The sequence below is a fragment of the Hesperophylax consimilis genome, chromosome 16 (assembly GCF_061612785.1).
Source record: "Hesperophylax consimilis isolate HC1 chromosome 16, BYU_Hcon_1.0, whole genome shotgun sequence".
Classification (NCBI taxonomy): domain Eukaryota; kingdom Metazoa; phylum Arthropoda; class Insecta; order Trichoptera; family Limnephilidae; genus Hesperophylax; species Hesperophylax consimilis.
In genome coordinates, this window is record NC_142851.1 from 13,846,657 (window position 1) to 13,865,601 (window position 18,945).

Consider the following 18,945-nt stretch of genomic DNA (forward strand, 5'->3'; position numbering starts at 1 on the left):
AGACAAGTCTCATATTTCGACAAAGATTATAATGAAACACACCAAATGGGATGAATTTAACTCTCATACGGACAAGTTCCTTCTAAAATTTACCCGCCACCGATATATTTTCCTTAAAAAATGACTATAATAACTTCAAATTATTGCTCATAACTGCAATAAATAAATCAAATCCTCCTGCTAAAACTAAATCTCTCAAAAAACTCCCTCCCACTCGCCGGTGGGATGAGGAATGTTCCAAAGTAGTAAGAATTCAAAAAGCTAAATCTTTTTCCTATCGTTACAATATGACTATGGAGAACTATCTTATATACAAAAACACCGAATCCGAAAAAGGGTATTGAGGTAAAAAAAAAAGATCCGGGTGGTACAACTACTGCAGTTCAGTATCTCCGAACACTCCCATTTCGGATGTTTGGTCTATGATCCGAAGATTTCGATCCTCCTTCAGTTCACCATCTCCTCGAGCGTCTCATTCCAAATGGATAGATGAATTCTTGGATAAAATTGCCCCCTTCTGTACCTAACTTAGATGAAATAACGCCCATCTATAATACTCCTATGTCTAATCATTGGCTAGACTCTCTATTTACCTTAATTGAGCTAAAAAATTGTTTATAAACAGCCAAGGACTCATCTCAAGGCAGAGATGGTATACCTTAAGCATAATCAAAAATAGTAATGATAATGTTCTAAGCCACTTCTTAAGCATCTTAAATAAAATCTTCCAGACTGGCATAATGCCTGATGAGTGGAGTTCTCAAATAATCATCCCTATTTTAAAAACAAACAAATTACCAAATTCTGGATCCAACTACAGGCCAGTCGCTCTTTCATCCACCTTCAGTAAACTTTATGAAAAATTGATTAAAAACCGATTAGAATTTTTTGTCGAGAGTAAACAGCTTCTATCTCCATCTCAATTTGGATTTAGGAAAAAAAATCCACTCGACATAACCTTGCCATCATCAGCACTGATATTAATTTATCAATTTCTAAACAGGAAGTTTATCTTGCCGTCTTCCATCCCAATCCTGAAAAAAAAACTTTTAGGCCTTGGCCCTCCCCCCATGTTTGTCCAATCTATTATTAATCTATTTGTAGATGGAAAAATTTTCATTTATCTTCCAGATATTTCTCCTCAAAGTAGGTCTATATGGAAGGGTTTATCACAAGGCGATGTATTGTCCCACTTACTGTATAATATATACACACACATACGATATGCATGTCACTATTCCACCAACAAGTAAAAGTTATTGAGTTCGCAGATGACATAGCTTTCTTCTTATAATCCAAAATCATCCCTCTCGCCGTCAAATATCTTAACGAGGCCATGAACGCCCTTTGCACATGACTTATGTTAAATGGTCTTGAACTTTCAATCCAAAAGACTCAGTGTGTCACCTTCTCAAACCGCCATAAACCCCCCCCCCGTTCAAATCTTTGCGAATAATAATTGGAGCGATGCAATCGTCAACCATCAATTCCCTTTAAGTAGGATGCTCTGATCCTCCTCTTTATTTAAGGCGTCAACTATTTGCTGACAAAATTTTCTTAAATGTTTAAATTCTAAATGTCATCAGGTTATCCCCAGAGTCTCGTTGTTCATTGACTCAACCCATGCATCTACAATCAGAGCTTCAAATAAACCTCTTCCTGCCATCTGTAAAAATTTTAAGCCTCTCTCGGAGCTTCAAATCATCGAAAATGATCTACTTCCCTTATACAAATTAAAATATAATCACGTCACCCTATCCCCAACAATTTTAGAAGGGATCGGAATCCTTAAAAGTCATTCCAATCTCCCGGCCCGTGCTGTCAATAATATGTTCAATGACATTATTTCATCTAAATAGCCCAACTCTTTTATTTACTGGGGGATCAAAATCTCCCGACTCTCCTGAACTCTACTCTACTGACTCGCCTAACTATAGTATAGGTTTTAATGTTTATCACAATAATTCTAATGACAGAATATTGCATACAATTTTAAATCAATTTTCAATATTTTCAGCCGAGTACATTGTAATTTTGAACATTCCCTCGTTCTCTCTGATTCTCTTAGTTCCATAAACTCCCTCCAAAAACTTAAATTCAGTCCCCTTCTTCATCCTGATGGTCACTTTGTATGCCTTATTCGAGTGATGATAGCCTCCATTCAAATCTCTGGAAAAACTGTAACACTGATTTGGATTCCTGGACATGTTGGTATCATGGGTATGATATTGCGGATGCCTTGGCAAAACAAGGAGCGTCCAACCCCGTTGTTACCCTCGTAAATCACATTCCCCTATGTGACATTTTTTCCATCATCAAAGATAGATCCCGCAATGTTTGGGCAGCGTATTGGTACATTGCTAGTCAATCCAAGGGAGCCTGCTATGCCTCAATACAAAGGACTATCCCATAAAAACCGTGGTTTCAACAATTCCCCCATTTTTCCGAAAAATAAATTTCTTCACTTATTCGAATGAGGATCGGACATTGTTCCGTTCCTTCCCACCTTTTTAAAATTCACGTCCTTGACTCCCCAGATTGTACATTCTGTGGTCTAAAAGTGGGAACTTTAGATCACATATTTTTTGGTTGTCCCTCTCTTAACCAATATCTTCTCTTCTATCAAGCCTTATCTAAAATTTCCTCCCCTTCATTCAACATCTCATCTCTTCTAAGTCTGAACTCAACTCCAATTTTCATTACAATTTTGAAGTTTGCCTATTTGAATAAAATTAATATTTAAATTCACCTTTGATTTCTCCATAATTTTAATTAATGGCCAAGAACACCCTTGAAGGGTGAAAGCCAGAAATAATAGAAAAAAAAAGTCTTCCTCTGTTAGTGCGGGAGTGCTCCACAGAGCGGGTCAATAGCGGGTTGATATTTAATTGAATATGTAGATGTTGAGTTTATTTAAAATAAGTATTTTTTAAATGAATAGGAATTATTTAAAATGAACAGTTTTGAAAGTTCTTCTTTCGCGGCTTCCTTCTTTTGGCAGACACTGATCTATTAATATGAATACATATTTTTTAAGCCGTTATATTTTTCACTGGGGTTTCTTATTATCCGCGCAGAAGAAAAAATATTGAGGGAACTTCACAATTACTCATAAATTTATTCATTTAATAGGTACTATAATCGTTTCTTACTGTCCCTGTCTGTTCTTTTTTATTGACTTAATGTATTTACCATTTAAAAATATTGTAATACATCATTCACAATAGTATATATTATCATTCAAACCATTTTATTAGTTTGTTAAACATGTAATTATTACGTGTATCGAATTAACCAAAAGTTCTTATTAAACACTCGGATTTTGTTTTGATATTTTTTGGGGATAAAATAAATAAACAGATTGTAAAAATATATTTTTTTTATATTTTTTGCTAAAAATACATTAAATTACTAATTCTTATGAATAAAATATTTATACAATAAAAATCGAGCAAGATTGGGTTCAAACATGATTTTGAACCCAATCTGATAATATTCAATACGTATAATATGAAATATATAATTAAATTAATAAAGTATTTTTTGTCAGGTTATAAGCGCTTACAACATGAAAAAAACTTAACAGCATTTGTTATTTTGAATTCGTACGATTATATCAGGTCATACGTCATACATTTTTACTAACCAAATGAAATAATTTAATATTAATGTTAAGTTATGTTTTTGGAAAAATCAAATACACAATAGGCGGTAGTTGGAATGTACATTATAAGCAGATGAAGTTATTCGGGGACGAGGGAGTTCTTCAAATTGTTAACCGCTTTCCTGTCGATCTTTCCTGAGTGGGTGAGGGGCAGCTTGTTCACGAATATGACTCCTCCTCTCAACTGCTTGGTTGCGGAAAGATTTGCTGAAAGTTAAATAAATTTACTTATTAATTTCTCTCATTCTTAGTAAACGAAAAAGGGGCATAATTTGTTTAATTCACGAACATGTACGCCCAACTATTGATTTATTATTGAGATACACGTGACAATAACGGAAATACATCATATATTATTCGAGATTATTAGGGCCAAACTATTATTTTTAAGTAGGTACCTACTTAAATAGTTAGTTTTTGCTTATATTTTATTGCTATCTCCTTCTTGATAAAACTTTTAAAGTAGCCTTGCAGTGTCCATATGGTGTCTATCAGGGGGGAACTCCGATCGAAAATTGGAACCGTGAATGTTATGACGTCATATGGTTGCCTATACTATATAACTATATCCACCAATGAAAAACTCTGAAAGTCCATGGAATAAACTTCAGAATTTTTCATTTGTGAATAGTATAATAAGTAGGCTACAAATGAGAATTGTACTGTCTATATATTGGCATATCTATGTTTTTAGGACCATTTTTTTCATACAAAAAGCCCGAAGATATCGATCTAGCCAGTAATTTATTTATGGTGTCCATCACCATGACTTCACTCCCATATGTATTATTATTCAAAATTGGACAAATCCAAAAAATCACATTTTCAACTATCACCGGTACTTATTCTCTATTGAAATATTCACTTTTTTCATCAAAAAGTACTTTTTTGGAGATGGCCATTTTTGATACTGAAGTTCACAATTTCAGGTTCGCTATAGAGAATTCGCTAAGAATCATTATACTATTACTAAATAATACTGAAATATCGGCCCTATGTTAGATGGATAAAATGAACTAAAGTAGTTTTGGGAGAGCGTGTGCTGTATTTTGAATTCTGTAATTTGATTAGTTGAATTACCTGCGACGATGTCCTTGACTTGCTGTGCCGTCACGATGGCTCCGGGCTGTTTCTCCACAAAGGCCAGAGCGAGGTCACCTTCCTCGGGGTGAGGCTTGCCCACCACGCAGCACTGCTCCACTCCGGGCACCTTGGCGATTTCCTTCTCCAGCTCTGCGGGGGCAATCTGGAATGAAGCATTGCAAATTATAGCTAGACCGCAAGCAAAAGAAGGTGCGCAGACGCACGTCTCATTCATTCCAGACGAGCAAGGAAAGGTCTCTTGAACGAGCTGTATTAGAACCGGATGTAATCGTCGAAGTCCATGAAGGCTAAACCAGCCTATAAATCGTATCCAGAAACTTGTATTACAAGCGAGAAACTGGTGAATCTACATTTTACGTCCTTTTTAAACTTTTTTCTTTTTGTTCGTCAAATAAAGGGTTAAAAAAACTTTTGAAGCCTTTTGAAGACTTTTGAAGGGTTAAAAAAACTATGCTTCGACGCATTTTAAAAGACATTAAACAGCTAACATTAACCCTTCAGGACTTTCAACACTTTTGTTCAGCTTGCAATTATCCTTCCGGTGTATGGGTTTAAAATAAACAATACTATTTCTAAATAATACAATTTTAATATCAAATTGTTGTCAAAAAAGCTAGTCATATTTTTTTTTGCAATCGTAGAAAAATTGACAGAACTCGATATTTCGAAAACACGTTCGTTTTGTTTGGCGAATTTGTAAGAAAACTGTATCTTCACTTTTGTCTCCTTCATATAATAAAAAATAAGAAATAATTTAAGTTAAACCGATTGTTACGATAGCGACGCGAAATATGAATTATTCATTTTGGCTATTTTTAGGATTTTATTAATGGCATCCAGTAGAGGCAAACTGGAAAAAAATATTATTTCTCTTTTTAACGTTAAAAAATAATGTTTTTCCGCATGATAGAAAAAAAGCTAAAAATACTGTTATAAAATATGGACGCCCGGTCATATATTTAACGCTGGAGGGGTCAACCCCTAATTAGACCTAAAAATTAAACAAAATTTTAAAAATCAAAATAAACTTCTGACTCGATTTACTTGAAGACGAAAGCCACAAAATATGATGTAGATTCACTTCTTTTCCGTTTGTACTGCGAGTTTCCGAACACACATGTACCATACAATCTTTACCCTGGGATTCAAAACGCCAGAAAAATCAGATAGGGTCTAAATAGACAGGATCTAAACATATTGTTGTTATGGAGTGTAAGACTGTTTGGATGAATTAACTAAATTTGTGCTTTCTGGATGTTTGTTGTTTAGACATTAACAGGGAAGTAAGAAAGTTACGAATACTCACGTGGTGATTGCGCCACTTGAAGATCTCCTTCAACCTGTCGACAATGAAGAAGAATCCTTCTTCATCGACTTTCATCAAGTCTCCGGTACGGAACCAGCCGTCTCCACCGAAGGCAGCGGCAGTATCTTCGGGGTTGTTGTAGTAGCCCTGAAAAACAAAACAAAAGATATTGCTTGTTATAGGTAAGTACTATTTACTAGTAGCTCTCTGAACAGTAAACTTCGCATGATGTTGATTATTTTGATTTCATCTGGGGGAATATAAAGGTACTATCAAACACGGCTACCATCTTGAGAGGATTTACCGGACACGGAAAACATAAATAATTTTACAGACAAACGAAATGAGTTAAATTAGCTCAGCAAGTAATACATAATTCAAAAAGGAGTTGTTCAAATTGATCGATTTGCATAATATATTGAATACATTCAGTAAGTTTCTAGTGAATTATTTTATGAACTTGACTGTTTGAAGGGTATAAACATGTGTTATGAAATCTTTCATAAACGGAATCTTTCTTTCCGTCTACTTTCAACATCATTAAATCAACTTTTTCTGAGAGGCAGAATAATTGAATTAGTTCTAAGGAACTCTAAACTAAAATAATTTTCTAATAATAATTAGGTGCGAGTGTTTCATAACAAGCGCTGTAAAATCTACACCACTAGCTTGAAGATGTCTGCGAAAGTATAAATAAGTCCTGACAACGGAATGCATAGGTAAATTTTCGGTTTATATCTTTTACGTTTTTTAGCAATGCCACAACAAATTGGTACTGTTTTTTCAAAATGTACCTTGAAGAGGGTGTAGTCTGACTTGACCCATAGTTCTCCAACCTCATTGGTGGGCATTTCCTTAAGGGTGACGGGGTCAACAATCTGAAAACAAATAAACATAAAAAATAAATAGGAGGAAAACTTAAATAATCTCGCAGTGCCCACAATCAGGAACAATCTATATTGACGTGAGGAATACATTTCAATAAATTGCTTCTTCAACAAGGAAGATTGGTAAGGTTTGATAAGACTTTTTACATTTTCAGTTTTATGTCTTTTGAACTGCGTTTTTTAAAAGAGGATGAGAAACCGCAATACGGTACAAAAGTTGTAAATGTCAGGACACAATCTGCAACTTTTGGTAACCATATCATGAACATAACGTCTCTGTCTCAGAATTCACCCTAGAAAACTCAAATTGTTTACAAATAATCGCTGACCCAGATACGTGCATACTCGCTATTTACAGATCACCTTCATCACACAACATTACGCCCTTTCTAACAGTTCTCGACACTCATATAAAAAAAATTACCCACTTCAAAAACATCATCGTAACTGGTGACCTCAATATAAATATACTTCCACAAGGCCATCCCCAGAATATCGAATACCAACTGATGCTCCTGGAACATGGCATAATAAGCGCCATCAACACTCCAACCAGAGTTACCAGAGACTCGGAATCATGTTTAGACCACATAATGATCAAATCCAAAAACAAATTCTGTAGCGTAGTATTCGAATCCACAATCACAGACCACTACACAACAATGATAGGACTGACCACACAGACATTGAACCCAACAATTCAAAACAATATCACAAAATTTGAAACAGACTACGTGAACCTAAAAAATTGCCTTGAAAAACAAACGTGGGAACACCTTAAAAAAATTAACAACACTGAAGAAGCCTGGAATTACTTTATAACATACCTACAAACGCTCATCACTCAAAACACCACAAAAACATTCAAATCTTTCACGCACCGCAAAATAAGACTAAAAAAATGGATTACTCAAAGCATAATAAATTGCATTAAAAAACGGGATAAACTGCACAAACAAGTCACACGCAACCCAAATGATACTTTTCTGAACTCTTTCTATAAAAGGTACAGAAATACTTGTTCTCTAATTATACGAAAAGCCAAAGAATTATATTACAGAAACAAACTGATAACTTTGACCCGAAAAGCGTTTGGTCTATTCTGAGGGAAAGTACAAATACACAAATAAACAAAGATGATAAAATAAAAAAAGTACTTATCAACGACGAAGAAGTCGACTTCCACAAAAATCCTACACTTATCCTTAATTACATAAACAGACATTACACAAATATCGGAGCAAGCCTAGCCGAAAATATAAAACAAAAGTCGTCTAGTAACGATAATCAAGAACCTCAAAAAATTCCGACTCATTGCACACACAAAAATAGTGACAGTCTTTTCAAATTACATAGAGTAACTCTGGAAGACACTAAAAAATTAATACATTCCCTAAAGAATAACACAACATCAGGTCCTGACGGAATAGACTCTAAAACAATAATTACACTAAGCCAACAACTACTTACTCCACTAACATACGTTATTAATCTTAGCCTGAAAGAAGGATTTTTTCCGAGCATCCTAAAAAAGGGTCTGGTTATTCCTATTCATAAATCAGGACCTAAAAATAATGTAAACAACTTCAGACCCATTACACTATTAAACACGTTGTCAAAAATTCTTGAAAAAGCAATAAAAGAACAGCTGCAACATTATCTGGAAAACGTGCAAATACTCTCAGTTAACCAACACGGCTTTAGAAAAAATAGGAATACAGAAAACGCAATTGCCACTGTAACCGAGTTTATTACACATAATTTAGATGCCAAAAAAAAGTAATTTCAATCTATTTGGTCTTATCTAAAGCCTTCGATACAATTTCGCACAAACAACTTTTCAAGAAGCTAAAAACCATTGGCATTAATGGAGTAGAATTGGAATTAATGAAAAGTTTCATGTCTGACAGAACACAACAAGTTAAAATTGACAACAAGACAACCACTTTTAATCACGTACGGAGTCCCACAGGGGAGTGTACTTGGCCCACTAATATTCCTCATATACATAAACGAATTATGTGATATTGAAATTGATGGTAAAATCGTGACCTTCGCTGACGATACAGTTCTTCTGTGTCAAGCAGCCACATGGAAAGATTTATTCACAACAGCTGAAAAAAGTTTGTCAATTGTCATAAAATGGCTAAACAGAAATATTCTTACCGTTAACACAGTCAAAACAAAATACATCACACATAGTATTACACAAAGAGGTCAACCTCATTCTAACTTGAACTTGTTTTTGCATGACTGTAAACAAACATCATCCTATTGCCAATGCGAACACATCGAAAGGGTAAAACAAATAAAATACCTAGGAGTTATTATTGATACACACTTACAATGGACTGAACACATTAATTTTATCACTAATAAACTAAAACATTCAGTCTTGCACCTAATAAAAACCATCAAAAACATTTTCCACTAACAATACTCAGATCAATATATTTTGCACTGTGTCAATCCATTGCCACTTATAATATATTAGCTCGGGGAAGCGCTACAAACACAACAATTGACCCAATTCAAAAAGTTCAAAGGGCAATAATAAAACTCATACTGCAAGTACCATTCTACACAGACTCAAACAAAATCTTCAAAACTCTAGACGTCATGTCAATAAGACAACTTTACGCCAAAACTGCTCTCCTACATCTCATCCATAATAATCTTCATATTACAAATGAACCAAAAGCCATAATAAAAACCAGGTCATCAACAAATAAAACACTGAACATTCCGATAACACACAACACACACGGACAAAGACACTTTCAATACTACGCAACCAAACTTTTTAACAGTATGCCCATTACTTTGAAACAACTAATGACTACAAATACATCTACAAACTTTCTCAAAAAACATATCGTAGCCTGGATAAAAAATTAAGATATTCACTTTATTCAAAAGATTATAATTCCAAAGCAAACATAACCAAAATATGATACGTAAAATTAAATATTATACACGTTCTTCAAGAATTATCCAAAAATACATACACGCACATATAAATGTGTGTTTTCATGTTTCAATATATGTCTGTGAAAAAAAATATATATATAAATAACTTTCTACTACAACACATAAATACCTGTCACACTTAATCACAAAAACGTTAACACCTCAGCTCAGGTTCTCCTAGTGAGGTGTTCACGTAACATACAATATCACCCACACACAGTTTGACCTATATCAACCTATGTTCTTTATTTTTTATACCTTTTTTCTGTACTTTTTTCTCTGTACTACAATATAAACCACTGTAATCATTTGTAAAATGTGTATTCAAGAATAGACATAAATAAATAAAAATAAATAAACATGAACGTGCCAGCCAGTAGAGCCTGTTAGCCAGTTAGCACAAGTCTGACAATACCTCTGGGGTCATAAGGTTTGCTTCAATTTTTAATTTTAAACTAAGGACGGAGACTTTGAACAATTCTTTAAATTTCAAATTTTATTTTCTAATTCTATGAAATAACCCATCCTTAGTCTTTTCAATGAAGATAGAAGGTATAGTGATTAAAATTAATATTACCTTTGACTTCAACCATGGACCCATCACTCCACAAGAGTTACGCTTGTATTTAGGAGAGTAGCACATGGAGCCGGTGCTTTCTGTCATTCCGTACATGTTCATTACAATTCCCTTGGGAACTCGTTTCTGCAAGAAAGAATTGGATTAATTAGTAATGGTATCGACTGCATTTTGAAAATATTTTGAAATTAATTTGGTCAGATGGGATGCCATAATATTTACCTGTAGTTCCTCCATCTTCTCTGGGGATAGAGCAGCACCAGCGCACATGAAAGCAAACACGCTGGACAGGTCGCAGTTGTCCATTCCTGGGTGATTGATTAGGGAGATGACTGCTGTGGGGGTTAGCAGCATCACTCGCGGCTAGAAATTGAAAGAAACACCTCAATTAAAACAATTAGCTCACCATGTCTTTTTTAGTCCAAAAGATCGCCTGGAAAGATTATAATTTTTTTCATAATATAACACTCATCTCGGGGTTTTAAAAACTCATCTAGGCCATTAGTCCACATGTAGAAGATTACGCATTCTTTGAAATGTAATCAAATAATATGTAGGTGAAAATCACCTTTTGGTTATTTGGTACTTTATGCTAGAGGTGCCGAGGTGCCACCATAGCGTAGTATCCAACACGTTTGACTTTGATTCGGGAGATAGATGAGTAATGATGCAAGTAAGAAAATATGTTTGAAGTAGACGCGAGATAATTTCGTTTACTCACTTTGTATTCCTTGACAGCCTCAAAGGTGATTTCGGGGGTGAAGGCGTTGGGGGTATAGAGCTTGACGTAGCCCATGACGGCGGCCATCAGGAGGGCCAGGACACCAGAGAACCAGAATGTGGTGGAATAGATCAGCACTGTTACTGACTGGGCGCCTCCCTCGTAATCCAGGTGTTTCTTATTTGCTGCACTGTTGTTACACATGAGAAATTTATTAACAATGGTGTCTCTTTTTGGGGAATGTTGTAAAGCTGGAGATGGTAAGGGAAAAAATTGAAGAAGATGGTTGGGAAGTACCAGCTCACGAAAAAACCAATAAAAAATTACATTCACACTATGTCATCTTTAGGGATGCTGCGTGGAGGGTTTTTTTTAAGGGAAAGAAGGAGAGGAGGTTCTGGAAAGGAAAAGGTATTATGGGTGGGTAGGAATCTGGGGGTCAGTGTGACTAGGAGTGACGAACGTATGAATCAGGGGGGGTCGACTCCGACCTAAATTTTGGTCCTAGAATGGTGGCGGTTTGGTGACGTCATAGCAATATTTAAAATGCCAATATCCAATAGGAACACTTTGAACGCCATAGAAGAACTGAGTTGTATAAAATGGGATATCTGTGGTAACAAAAGTCAAAAGTCAAAACACCACATGTTTATGGTTATATTCATGGTTCTTCGCCGACGTAAATATTTGTGAAAAGTGAAAGTAGATTTGTTAAAATGCCTCGCTAATTTCGCTGTAGTGTCGAAAGCTGTGAGGATGTTGTTTCAGTGCGACACGACAATAACGAGAGTCTGTTTCGGGAATGTGCGTGGAGAATTGGCAGAATAGATTATATTTATTACCCGATTTTGGCAAATTATGCACATGTTTGTAGTTCGCATTTTGCAAAAGAATTAAAAACGACGTGGCTCGTTGAAAAAAGATGCTTTGCCGACCCTTAATCTTCCAGATATCGGAATATATCGGGATTTACATGGTGCACAAGGGACCCGGGATATTAACCAAAATGCAGGTGCGAATCTCCCTCTGTTTGTTTAATGTTTCTAATGTAACTTATCATTAACTTTATTTATTATTAGAGAGATAGAATGAAAGAATAGACGTTGATTTGAGTCGTTATTATGATAAAGATATTCATTCAATAGAATTATTATTTCTTCAAAGCCAGCAACTGAATTACAGATATAATATTCTATGTTTTGTTTGAGTAATGTGATGTTTATTTATTTCAGATTTCTTCCCTGAACCCAGCAGCGGGCTCATTGCTGCCAAAATGGACGTAGAAGCGTATACCTTCATACGCTTCTATATACAACTGTTTTATTTTTCTCTAAATGAAATAATATTCTAATATTCTGTTTTGGTGTGTTAACATTTTAATCTCATTTAAAATGTGTTTTGTGTTTACACAAGCTTGTATGTCCCTTTTTTGTGTTATCTGTGTTTGAGTAATAAAATAATTCATGCAATTACGAGTTTTTCATTTTTAAATAATATTTTAGGCTAATAAATTGGGACCGTATTTATATTGTCTATGGTAGTACCGTTTTTTTTTTTTTACTTTCCTCTATCTTTGGTCGATGGTTTGTGACGTCGTGACAACTATTCCCTTCTCATGCCCTTCTCGCCCTTCTCTTTCTTTTTCTCTTAGTTCCAAAAAAATCCGTCGGACGAAATATGTTCAGTACTAAAAGCACGAAGATGACGATCTAGGTGTAGGTTCATTTATGGTATGAATCAAACCCTCCCACTGCGGTGTGTGCGCCCCCGCTGCCAAGACGTGGACGAACCTCACCCCATTAACCCTGGAACCCCTGCTAAGCCACCAAACGTAGCGAACCATTTTAGGGTGACTTATGGCAGAGGTGTTGGTTATCAAATGAATGATTGGTTATCAAATGAATTAAAGCAACATTTGCATTTTAGATTGCCTCTCTTAATTTGGAGTTTGGATCGAGGTGTATTTAACAGGCTCTCAAAGATGACCATAATAAAAAAGTTAAATTTTCTGTATATTTTAAGTGACAAAATTCATTTTTTTTATGTATTTAGATTCATATTAAATAGATTACCGACATCATACTCCATCTTCGCACTTTTGCACAATAATAATCTAAATAAACTTACGGTAGATACAATTGCGATGTGAAGTTTCTATGACTCAAGCAGATTCCCTTGGGCAGAGAGGTAGTTCCACTTGAGAATACGATGAAAGAGGTGGTTGTAGCTGGGTCGAAATCTGTCACCCTTTAATGAACAAAATCAGTAAATTATATTTATCAATTAACAAATATTGCTGAATGTGATAAAGTTCTAAAAATATGTTTGCTTTGTCTAAATTTAATTACTCAAACAACGACGTTGTTAAAATTTGTGGTGATCCGCATGAACAACGATTTATTTATTTTTTAATGTAAGTATTTGTTTACAATCATACAGGGAGGCCCTGAGGAAAATAAGTTCTGTAAGTCTTCCATATATGTTATTACTTACTCGAAGCTCTCTTCGGTTCCAGTTTTCTTCTGGAAATCTGCGAATGGAGTGAACCTTTCGTTGGTGGTCTCGCCGAAAACGACGATATCGATGTTCGAACCCACATCATCCAACACCTGGTGGAACAGAGCGGACACGCAGGGGTCGCAAAAGAGCATCTTTGGCTTTCCCATTTCGACAAAGTGCTTGACCTCACCTGGAAATCAAATTATAAATAAATTGGTTTATTTTTTTGTTAAAAGAAACAATCGAGATGGGACATGAACCATTATTAATACGATACAGCAAAAAAATAGACAAAAGATAGTCGGTACGCTTTCATGCCATATCTCCCCTTTTTTGGATGGGATACGAACCCCCTATCTCCGGCTTGCTTTTCGAGAGCATTACTCCTCAATCATTGAGGCCGTCGATTATTCAAATTATTGAAGAATATAGCCATTTGTTTTGATTGCATAATGTTTTACTTGTCGAAGACCAAATGACCCAAGAAGGGGCCGCCACTCATCCAAGTATACCAGTGTCCACTGTGGCACCGAAAGTAATGCAATAAGGAATTATATAATATTAAGTATACTGATAGCCACCGATAATACTTGCGCAAAATGAATCGCATAATATTATGATGTTTATTCTGTTTGTCTTTTTCAAGGGCCTCGATAACAGGTAAGTATTGTGTAAGCGTTGTATATAAATCCACAGTATGAATACCGACGATCAGTATGCTAAACAAATCCATCCGTCAGTTAAACCAACTGCGATTCCACCGAAGAATAGTACATTGTTATGATAAGAATTCTGATTTGTTTCGATTTATTGGATATCTACTGAAATATCTGTGTGTGCCTACACCAAATCCTTATCACATAATTACGAAAAATCAATCTTCATTTTGAATCTTTGGATGAAAGTTTTTATAAAAATAACACGCGGTGCTCAGCAAAACAATAGATATTGATTAGATTTTCATTCCGATAGGAAATATTACATTATCAACAACAAAAATAAAATGTTATGTATGTTAAATTTTAAGTATTTAAAACGTATCTTTGTCCCATCTCATTATTTGGCACTATTCATAAGGACGCTCTCTTCAAGGAGTTTAATGTGCTTGATGTTCGACAGTGTTACATAAAAAAATAACAATCTGCGTCCACAAAAATAAAAACAAAACGATAACAGTCGATCATAATCATCAAACCAGAAGTAAGAGCAGAAACGACCTTTCTATTCCAACTAGTAATACTGCGGCTTATCAAAAAGTTTTCTCATACCTGGGACCAAAAATATACAACAAAATCCCCTCTCAATTTAAACTGTGTGAATTATCAGCCTTCGGTACTAAAATTACTAAATGGTTATTAGACTTAGGTAGGACAGATTCCGAAAAAATATTAAAAAACGTAGTCTGATTTGATTTCTTCGATTTTGTATTTTGTATTTAACTAAAAAATATATTTTTATTTTTCTTTCTTACATTGATATATTATATTTTTATTTTATATTTTACATGTACCTATCTGGATTTTATTGTTTATTACTGCTAAATTGTATTTTCCTAAAAAAATATTTTCTTTCTATTTTTCTTTCTTACATTTATATGTTATATTTTAATTTTATTTTATATTTTACATGTACCTACCTGGAATTATGTACACGCAACCTGCCAATTTGACTGTCCTAAAACGGGAAACTTCCTAGTTGGACAGTCAAAGCTTCCTTTTATATTTGTATATCTTGTATGTAATAAATGTAATAATAATAAATAAAATAAATAAATAAAATAAATCAAAGTAAATACAAATAATAATTGATAACATAACAAATGATTGAGTTTATTGAATCAGAAAATGACAATATCTTCCCTGAAAAGGCTTTTTAAAATCAACAAAGTCACCTTCAAACTTACATAAGTTATAATAAAATGGAAAAGCTTACAATATTTTGATATTCATTTTAGAGGACATTCATGTTGAAACACTTCAAATAAACAAAATATAATCTAATTAAAAAAAAAATGAAATGTAAATTAACTAAAACATTTAGAAAATTTTTATGGATTAATAAATATTTCAATGCTATAAATGTAACGAAATGACCATCGTTGGGAATAATGTTGGCAGTTGAAAGAAGATGAGTCGATTTTGGAATTATTTGAAACAGGAATGGGAAAATTTCACAAAGCTCATCTTTCTGGTCGAGGGTTTATGTTGTTTCTAAAGAATACACAAGCTAAAAATGTCAATATCACCCCAAATATAATTGGCATAACACTTGGCAAACAGAGCCTAGAAACGGTCGATTTAAGCGCAAAATGGTTTTAAAAAATATATTTCTTGTTTCTCAAAAAGTTGTTAATCATATATGCGTTATAAATTTAAATTTAAAAATAAATTATTTGGTAGTTTATGCTTATATTTTAATACACTAATTAGCCATTTTATTTTAATTCAAATTAAGCAAAAAGACAGGAAAAGAAAAAAGCTTCGCCATCAACAAACTTGAATAAATATTCAGAAAGGAATTTTAATGAATTTCAGGAATATTGAATACTGGGCATTGTGGGATACATACATCACATTGTAATTATATCCTCACTCGAGAAGGAGTAAATAATTAAGTCGATTCTAAAAGCAACCAAAAGGTACCCAGACTGTCGTCTGTCTAATCTTCTCTGGATAACTTGCTCGCGAAACTGAGGAATTCAATCTGAAGAAACTCATGGTCAATGGCAAAGTGTTTGGCAGGAACAGCAGAGGAGGGTCACCAATGCGATGGAGTGACCAAGTATCACTAGCATCCGGTACGTCAGTGTCATTGGCTCATGCAGTGCAGAACCGCGAGAAGTGAAGGAGGATAAATTCCCTTGTCCACCATGGAAATTGGAAATTGGGTGAGGGTCACGATCCTCAGCGACGAGGAACTGACTCAAGAAGAAAGAATCGGTGCTCAGTATAATAATGGTGTGCAAATGGGATCATCTAGGAACTTGGAGGACGCATGAAGAGTGCGTGGATGAACAGTTCCGTCTTTACCACAAGGGCCCGCGGGGCACCAGCCTAGGGCCTCTGACCTGAGGAGGCCCCAGAACTGTATTTTGGTTGTTTTCCCGGATGTTTTTGGCTTTCAAAAAGGGTCCCAAACTCAGTACAGGAGACAAGACGATATTCTAGAGAATTTTTCCATTGAAGCGGCCCCCAAACTCATTGTGCCCAGGGACCCTCTCAAGGCTTGAGATAGTCCTGTCGATGAACCCAAATGTTATTTGTAGTAGCACCTCTGCAGTTAAAACCAGTTGCTGACTTACCATAGGTCATGTCGTTGGACAGTGCCATGACGGGTGCGCCGAGGAACAGGCAGCCAATGATGGGCACGGCGATATCGTCGTGATTCACTCCGCAAATCATCACCACATCGCTCAGACCGATGCCCCTGGACTTCATTTCCTGAGCAGCGCGGATGGTCCGCAACCTCATGGACCGGTTGGTCTCAATACGGCCAGACGTCACGTTGATCTGCGGAGAGGAAACACTCATTTAAACACTGGGCACGATTGAGAAGCTACGCATAGCATACGTTTCACCGGAAAATACATTTACTGTCCAATTCTGAGTGGCTGAGTTGGCATCGCGTTTGGGTCCCACCCAGGCGTAGTGTGTTCAATTGCTCGGCTGGCTAAGTCCTCCATCACAACACAAGCAACATTTCTCGCTTACTGTGGTGGTAGTAGGAGATTTTCATGTATTGTCAGGTTATTCGTTACCCGGGAACCTTTTTAAAAAAAAAATAACTCAATTGCTCGCTTAATAAAATATATATGATACAAGGCATTCTACATGGTATGAACGTACGTCCGTGTGTGATTCTAAATCGAAAAGAAACTAAAGAAACGACGCGATTGTCTACTGGTATAAAATGATTCATTATTAGGTATTACATTAGAAATGTACATTTCCAAAACAGCAACAACCTGGAGTGGCCTCACCCTTCCACCACAGAGGCCTATATCGATGCCTGCTCTTCGTTCAGCCTCATCTCCCCTTTATATTCCATCCATATAGTCCGTCCTCATCCAAAAAAATTAAAAAATTAACTATTCTAATAGATGTTCACTTTAACTACACTGAAAAATAAAAACGTGCTTCATCCAAACAATTTAAATACTATTCTAAAATATATTTACTTTAATTGCATGGAAAAATAAAATCGTACTTCATCCAACCAATTTATAAACAATTCTAAAATCTTTTCACTTTAACTACACCGAAAAGAAATTCGTACCTTGTCTAACAATTTTAAAAATGTTACTACAATAAGATATGTTAAGTTTAACTGCATTGAAAAAATAAAATCCAACCAATTTAAAATCTGTTCTAAAATATTCTCACTTTAACTACACTGACAAATAAAATCACCTCTATGACTAAGTCCAAATTTTAATATTTTTAAGGGGACTCTGTCTTTTTGTTTTCTTTTAAATATTTCTTTTGATCACTCGTTGTACTAACCACATATTTTTGGTCATCCTTGAAGTTACTACATTTAGGGAAATGGATAATGTTAAAAGTGAAATAATGTAAATTACCTGGTGAGTCATGTGCGCGTATTTCTTCATATTTTTCAAAGCATTTCTGCCGAGATGCTGGTCGATGCCAGACATCAGCTTTTCAATGGCTTTATCGTCGAATTGGTCCATGTTTACTTCTGTCACTGTCTTTACGAAACAATTAGATTATACTTATGATTGTAAAACCAATCAGAATTTTTTAGAAATCTAAAGTTTTCCGATCAGGACCCAAAATGGCTCTGTCTTTGAAACAAACGGAATAATGAGGAAAGATTTGGCAGGCAGGTACTTTATAACCTCTAGAGATTCGGCTATCAATTACATCTCTATGTGAGGCCTATTCTGCTAGTTACCAAAAATAAGATTATAATTAATCAATGATTAAAAATAATTTAAATTAATCTCGCGGCTGAGAAGTATCTTAGTAATTAATCAAAATGTTGCTATACCTAATAATTACTCAGTTGACGTAATTCATCGCTATTTTTTATATTATGAAGTTGTCATCAACTTTTACAAAAATCAACGAGTTCATATTACTGATATCAACATTTTATGATAATTTTGTTTTCTGAAAACTTTAGTAAAATAACGAGCTGGTTCAATTTTGTATTGACTATTTGTATTTGTATTAGAAACAATGAAAAAAATTAAAA

The 18,945-nt window shown here is 34.9% G+C and overlaps 1 protein-coding gene across 1 annotated transcript; it reads right to left on the reverse strand.

Annotated features, from left to right (window-relative positions):
* Positions 1 to 3,409: 3,409 nt before the first annotated feature.
* On the reverse strand, positions 3,410 to 18,533 carry LOC149416749 (luciferin 4-monooxygenase-like). Its single transcript, XM_089640631.1, has 11 exons — positions 18,308 to 18,533; positions 17,030 to 17,237; positions 13,723 to 13,918; positions 13,357 to 13,476; positions 11,230 to 11,419; positions 10,731 to 10,871; positions 10,509 to 10,634; positions 6,869 to 6,952; positions 6,075 to 6,221; positions 4,745 to 4,910; positions 3,410 to 3,871 (listed from the first exon to the last, which is right to left on the reverse strand). Exons 1-11 carry the CDS (start codon positions 18,416 to 18,418, stop codon positions 3,744 to 3,746), a joined length of 1,617 nt encoding a protein of 538 aa, XP_089496757.1. The 5' UTR covers positions 18,419 to 18,533; the 3' UTR covers positions 3,410 to 3,743.
* Positions 18,534 to 18,945: the final 412 nt, after the last annotated feature.

Coding starts and splice junctions, on each gene's coding strand:
- LOC149416749 (XM_089640631.1), bottom strand. CDS start 18,418: ATGGACCAATTCGACGATAAAGCCATTGAAAAGCTGATGTCTGGCATC. Junction 13,477..13,722: donor GGAACCGAAGAGAGCTTCGA/GTAAGTAATAAC, acceptor TGTTCATTAAAG/GGTGACAGATTTCGACCCAG. Junction 3,872..4,744: donor AGTCAAGGACATCGTCGCAG/GTAATTCAACTA, acceptor TTTAACTTTCAG/CAAATCTTTCCGCAACCAAG.